The sequence below is a fragment of the Trachymyrmex cornetzi genome, unplaced genomic scaffold (assembly GCF_001594075.2).
Source record: "Trachymyrmex cornetzi isolate Tcor2-1 unplaced genomic scaffold, Tcor1.1 scaffold223, whole genome shotgun sequence".
Classification (NCBI taxonomy): Eukaryota; Metazoa; Arthropoda; class Insecta; order Hymenoptera; family Formicidae; genus Trachymyrmex; species Trachymyrmex cornetzi.
The window spans coordinates 1,402,484-1,409,429 of record NW_017296881.1 but is presented as its reverse complement, the minus strand read 5'-3'; the positions used below and the strand labels follow the sequence as shown (position 1 = coordinate 1,409,429).

Sequence of the window (6,946 nt, the reverse complement as noted above, 5' to 3'; positions counted from 1 at the left end):
GCTACTAGCCAAGCTAGTTCTTAATGCTGTGTTAATTAAAAAAATAAAAGTTTATTACAACAAACGTTTCGACCCCAATTGGGTCATTCTCAATGTTTATACTAGATACAATTTGAAATTAATTCATTTAAACGACAATAATGTGACAAAACGTGTAATATGATTAGGACAGTAATTGTAATATTATATAATCCTCATTGTGTATGTCCTACAAAAGTTATGTATGATTGCGAGCCTTCTTAAATATAAAAACGTGTAAAAATAAATGCTCCATTATTCGGAAAAGAACTTGACATTGTAAAAACATTACGCCGCTTGGTGGTCATCAACGGTTACCATTAAACGGTGGCCACCAAGTGGCGTAATGTTTTTACAATGTCAAGTTCTTTTCCGAATAATGGAGCATTTATTTTTACACGTTTTACATATCTCGAAACGTTTGTTGTAATAAACTTTTGTTTTTTTAATTAGCACAGCATTAAGATCTAGCTTGGCTCGTAGCCCTATATTTATTTTTAATTTTATAAATTATTTGTGCCTTTTTTCTTATATTATTTAATGCAATTTTCTTCTTCTATTTTTAATAAGTTATTTTTTTCAGTGCATCCTGATTCCCTTTCTAGCATCCATTTATTAATATTACCTAATATCAAGTGTGACCTATGCAACGCAGTAGACCACGACTAAATGACCGGATACACACAGTCTGTGTATACAATCTGTGTGTATCCGGCCATTTAGATAATTCAATTTCCTTTAAGTGAAATAATAATAGTAGCGTGGCCCCAAAAAGAATTTGGATGTTGGGGTAGGCACAGTAGACGACAAAGAATAGGATAGGTTGGTAGGGAGACGAGAATGGGAGAAAATGGGAGAACGGTGGAAGAGCAAGTCATTTGTACGAGTCGCCGAATATAAATACCAAAGACGAAGTTAAAAAGTCACCAGTAGAGGAGCGGACCCAGTATTGTGAGCTATCGCATATATCAGCCTTGAATTACTTCTAACACGAAGAGGACTCGGTCGTAAGATCAAATATTAGCTTTAGTATAGTTGTATGTGCTTATGCGTATATAATAATTACATTTCCTTTTTTTTTATATGCTTACGAATCGATGTAAACAAAAGTTTCTAACATCGATTTGTAAATAATATAATGTCACACTTGGTGAAAGTTTTTCTTAGAATTAAAAAAAATTTTTCTAAATTTGTGAATAATTTTGTAACTTTTAAAAAATTTTTATGTGTTTTATATAATTAGGACACTTTTTAAAAGTGTCAAGAAAGTTTATACATCTTTGTTAGAATTCTTTATGTATATAAAATTTAAAGTATTTTAAGATTTCAAAGATTTCTCATTCTATAATTTTTAATGAAAACTTATAATAAAATCTAAAAGACTTTAATGCCTTATACATAATAATCACATATTCTGTTTCTTCGTGTGTTTTGAATTGAGAGAGACAAATGTTCTTGACATCACTTGTAAACAGTGTAATCTCTCTCTCTCTTTCTCATGTCGATTTCTTATAACTGAAGGTCACGATCCTAAACATGGTTGAACCAGTGTGTGATACCAGATTGTTTATATAAGAATCGTACAAATACAAAAGTACTCAGTACGTTTTAACGTTGGAACGCTATAACGTTTAACAGAGGGTGTACCAATTGAAGATTACATCGCAAATCATGGAGACGCCCGAAGAATATGTTGACAGCGGAAGTAACATGCAACATCGTGACGTTCAGGACATCATAGATGAATTTAATTGTGAACTATCAAACATGCGTGGAAAATGTTTGGATATCGGTTCTGGCCCAGGTAACATTACTAAGGAGCTGTTACTTCCGACCTTGCCACACGATGCGGAGGTAGTAGGTAAGTAAATGAAAATTTGGCGGTATGCAGTTTCTTTTAACAAAGAATCATCTCGTAGGCGTAGATGTATCCGAAACAATGGTGAATTACGCCAATCAGAAATATAGTGACGAAAAACGATTGTCCTTCGATATTCTGGACATCGAAACATCGGAATTGCCAAGTGACCAAATCGAGCAATATGACAATGTCGTGTCTTTCTATTGTCTGCATTGGTGTAACGATATATGGTATTTTAGTTACTTTCTTGGGTAACATTTAAAAAAAAAAAGCTTTTGTAAATAAAACAATTTCTTTAATTAATTTTGTATTATTAGAAGAAAATTATGCGAGAATATTTATCTATGTTGTATTAATGAGTACTAATCAACATTAAGAAAATATCTTGATTTTTTAAATTAAGTTGCTAAATTTTCAGGCGCGCTTTAGAGAATATTTACAAGTTACTGCGACCAAATGGAAAAGCGCTTATGATGTTTATTGGATATCATTCTGGATTCGAGGCATACCTACATCTCAAGCAGTGTCCACGATACCAATCTTATCTCCAGGCATAAATAATTAAAATAAATAGAACACATTTAACGATAATGTTAACATTAAATTCAAATGCCTGTATCCTCTTCTTTAAGGATGCACGTCGTTACGTGCCGTATTTCCAACGAAGAATGTGCAAAGATATCAGAGCGAGTTTGCGAAAAATGCTCGGGGACGTCGGTTTTGAAATTCTGCACTGCAGCAAAAGGGAGAAAAGTTATCACTATAGCAAACAAAGCCTCAAAAGTAAGATATTAAATAACAAGACAAATTATTATCTGTCTACACGTATAAGAATAAATTAAAGCATTGTAATAAAAATTAATCGTCGCAACTAAATAAGAATGTTTGTCACTTTGTTTATATAAAGTAAAATCATATTTGTATTTTTGCAGACCACGTGTACGCTGTTAATCCTTTCATCAAACGGATCCCCGATGATATGAAAGGTGAATTTATAGACAACTTGCTAAACGAAATCATGATCCATAATGCTCTGATTCCGCTTAAAAGCAAAAACAGCCAAGAATACTTAATATTACCATATTACCTGCTAATAGCATACGTACAAAAACCACCATCAGCTATTTGAAAATTTTTTTAATTATTTATAAAATGTGTATATTTTTAGATTATTTTTAGATCATTTTTAGATTATTTTTAGATTATTTTTAAATTATTTTTAGACCATACGTGACGCAAGATTAAAAACAATAAATTTTAATCATTCTAATAAAATTCAATCATTATGTAAAATAATGTATTATTAGAGGAAAGGCCCCTATATTATGAGATACCGTGTTCATTTTGGATAAATGCTAGAAGTCTATGTAGAATTTAAAAAAATAATAGGTCATTTTGAAGGGAATTTAATAAGCTTTAAGATAACGTTATATAAAATTTAATTCAAATTCCATTCTTTTTTTTAATTAAAGAAATGTAAAAAGTGAGCAAACTACAAGGTCAAAAAATTGTGCTCCTAATATGAGATGCCCCGAGAAATCGATAGTAAAACGCAAAATATATCAGTATTGCAATTAAAAAATTTTATTTCATGTTTCTAAAATGCAAACACAGCCAGCGTGCGTGGGTATCTCATATTACGATTTCCACGCCTTATGGTTTTATGATCATCAAATCTAACTTCTGTAATTAAACAATTCAACATATTTTTCTATTAGTACGACCTTACTCTATCACTACATGAAGAATTTATTGCCAAATATTTATTTATTAAATAATAAATAAGATTTAAAAGCTCATCTCAAAGAAGATATCCAAATTCTAAAATCTTTTTTTACAATGACTACAGGCATGATCTAATAATGAAATTTTTACTAAATAGTTTTCAATCCAAGAGCAATAAATTCATAGTGGAACCAATAGATAGCGTTTATTAGTTTGGCAGAAATGCCGCTATCTCATATTAGGCGCCTATCTCATAATAGAGGGCTTTCCTCTACTATAATTAGATTTATATTTCATAGCAATGTCTAAGAATGTAACATCTTTAAACGATTATTACATATGTCGAGGTTTTAAATTTGCCCTTCTATTTTCCTGATATTTTTAGACCCAGTTTCATTCTTAACTCTTAACTGACGTTCAACTTGTTTATCATCTTTTTCCAATTCTGAAATTGGAAAGAGTCAATGAATAAGTTGAACCTTGGTTATGAATTAACCGCCAGTTATGGAACTGGGCCTTAGTCTTTAAAAGTTTTTCAATTTAATTGTATTTATCTCATCTGACGTTGACAAAATAATGATGTAATCATATTTTATAAAAAAAAATATTCAAATATCAAATAAATAAAAAGAATACTATTTAGTAAAACCTGTTACTCGATATAGTTATATTCTATCGATATCACCTTAAACAAAAACTAACGTTTTTACGAAAGAAAGGAGGAAAGAACAAATACATATCACTTTCGACAGCTTATGCCTCCTACACACTAAATTTTATGTATATATTGTACGCTATATCTTTGATTTTACAATAGTACAGCCATTTATAGAATATCGTTATTATAACTTATGGATCATATCGTACGGATACAAGAATGGGCGTTACGGTATCGATATTCGCATAGCGGGTAATAATATTTCTAACTTTGTTCTCTAAAAAATACACATCCAGGCTTACAAATAGTCTTAAAACCGCTGACATCGATCGTGCTTGTTGACATCCAGTGCGCGCCTCTTAGAAAATACGACTAGCAAACCCAAAAGGTCATACGAGCAAACTCATATTAATTCCTCGTAACGTATAGCGATAATTAATCGCACGATTATTTCCGTATAACTACAAAGGTTCTCTTCGACAGTTGTTCTAAAGAGTGCAAATAGTCGTATTTCGAGCGGCAGCGCATTTCAGGATGGAAGCGGTCCAAACCATTGTGTGTGCCACGAAATATCCTCCGTTCGAAATTTCTCCGCATTCATTTGCAAGCATTTTTCAGTTATTTGCGTCGCAACTGACCTCCCCTTGACTCTCACATAATTCATAAATCGCGTAAAGCAAGTTCGGAGACATCCATAATCTCGCTGTGAAATCAACGCGGCGCGGATAAAAGATTCCTCGACTAAGAGCATGAATTTTATTGCACCACAATATTCAAATCGAGTACTAACAACGCCGTAGTTAATCGCAACAAAAGATGTATTTTAAACACCCGCCGCGTGTAACGTATATTCCGTCTTATGCTCCTGTGAACGTAATCGATAACGCGCGAAGACTTTTTTTTTAACTCTCAGTATATTCTAGTTATCGGGACCTTCCGCAAATACCCGCCTATTTCCTACATTACGAACGAGGACATCACCTGTCACAGCAGTAACCTTCCACGATCCGCTGTGATTCCTGATTAGCATATAATACGTAACAAACGCGCTCTCGAGTTCGAGCAGTATACTTTATACATATAACAATTGCGAGAGTCGTAAAGCATCGGATCTCTCTTATTAGTGTCAATCTGCTCTCAAATCTCACCGATTTAGCCTTCCATGGCATTTAAATTTCCATATTTAACTTTATGGAAGATAATACCGTAACTCCAAAAAGCAGATTTTACGAATACGCGTTAAATACGTATTTTATTTCGGTTTACGGAGAAAAAGCTGTAACTGGAAAATTATAAATTCCAAATATTTTATATATATATATTAGATCGTCTAAAATGCCTGAAACGTGCGTTTCGAGAGCGAGATTTTCGATCGTCTGTAATCCGAATGCCTTGCAATTAGTTTAATTATTAGTTAATAGCTGTCTTGAGATGTCTTAAGATGGCTTAGAATGTCTAAATCGTTTGGGACGATATATTACTGAAACATACTTTTATCGATTATGAGCTAATGCCGTAAATGGTAAAACGGAGTGAATAAGTAACGCTTCCTTAATGTATCAATCGCTTAATTGGTAGTTTCTTATTTCGTAGAAAGGACATCGAACATCAAATACGATTATTTAGAAAAGAGGGATTATACCTGGATGAGAACAGCGAAGGATGATCGAGGGCAAGGCACAAGTGAGTCAGAGAGAGGAGAAATTATTTTGTATGACCCCCTTTACGCATTCTAGCATCGCGAGGTTTATCGATTAAAATCGACACATCGCGAGATATACGCATACACACCCGCACACACATGATGTATATTATATTGTATAATCAGACACTGACGTAAGTAATCGACAACTATTGCTAATAGCGGGACAAATATCTTATTTCTATCGATACTTCCACACTTCCTTACGCATGTTTACCTCTCAGCGTGAAGCGATTAATAATTCATTTTTTTTTAGACCATTCATAATCCGAAAACATCGGATTGAAGCAACAGAGATGCCCGTTGAAAAGAATAATTTGAAAAACACGTGACGTAAATTTTTACATTGTAAAAAATATCACAAGATCTACGTATTTTCCGGAAATAGACATATTGAATGAGAATTGAATTGTAAGTTTCAAACTTTATGAATGAGAAAAGTCACGAATTCATGAACGTTAAAGAAAAAGATTCATGATCTTGAAAAATATCAGCTTTTTTTTATAAAGCAAAATATTTAGATAAAATCAAGAGTTGCGAAGAATCAATAATTTGTTCATAAATTAAGATTAATAATTCATAAAGTCGTATAGATCTACAGAAAGAGAAATCACAAAAAGATCCAGCAGGGAAAAATCTATAAAAATCTTTTTTCTAAAGAATTTGTAAAATTTGTAAAACGATGACATCTACGATTCCTTAACGATCTGCGAACAAAATCTGCAAGTACCTATAGAAATAAGATCTCCGTTCAAGATCTGATTCCTTCACGGAGCTTCATCACATCGATGCTTCATTAATCACCGCGTAAAAAATCGCTACGTGGCAAGAAAGCATAGCCGAAATTACGTATAGCTTAATTCTCGGTAGCGTTTCCTTTCGATTCTTTCGTCACGCACATCCAACATATGCTGAAATACGCGCCATGTCGCTCGAGAGAATCACGCTTACTATAAATTCTCTCATTTACCGCATGATAGCG

At 32.9% G+C, this 6,946-nt stretch overlaps 1 protein-coding gene across 1 annotated transcript; it reads left to right on the top strand.

Moving 5' to 3' along the window:
• Nucleotides 1–958: 958 nt before the first annotated feature.
• jhamt (juvenile hormone acid methyltransferase) lies at nucleotides 959–3,008 on the top strand. The gene is made up of 6 exons (XM_018506080.1): nucleotides 959–1,024; nucleotides 1,686–1,879; nucleotides 1,938–2,109; nucleotides 2,298–2,430; nucleotides 2,512–2,662; nucleotides 2,812–3,008. The coding sequence occupies exons 2-6, from the start codon at nucleotides 1,690–1,692 to the stop codon at nucleotides 3,006–3,008; spliced, it is 843 nt and encodes a 280-aa protein (XP_018361582.1). The 5' UTR covers nucleotides 959–1,024; nucleotides 1,686–1,689.
• Nucleotides 3,009–6,946: the final 3,938 nt, after the last annotated feature.

What these genes read in the sequence shown, in the direction of transcription:
- jhamt (XM_018506080.1), top strand. Translation starts at nt 1,690, where the DNA reads ATGGAGACGCCCGAAGAATATGTTGACAGCGGAAGTAACATGCAACAT. An exon ending in GATACCAATCTTATCTCCAG is followed by an intron (nt 2,431 to 2,511) that starts GCATAAATAATT and finishes CTCTTCTTTAAG; the next exon opens with GATGCACGTCGTTACGTGCC. An exon ending in TAGCAAACAAAGCCTCAAAA is followed by an intron (nt 2,663 to 2,811) that starts GTAAGATATTAA and finishes GTATTTTTGCAG; the next exon opens with ACCACGTGTACGCTGTTAAT.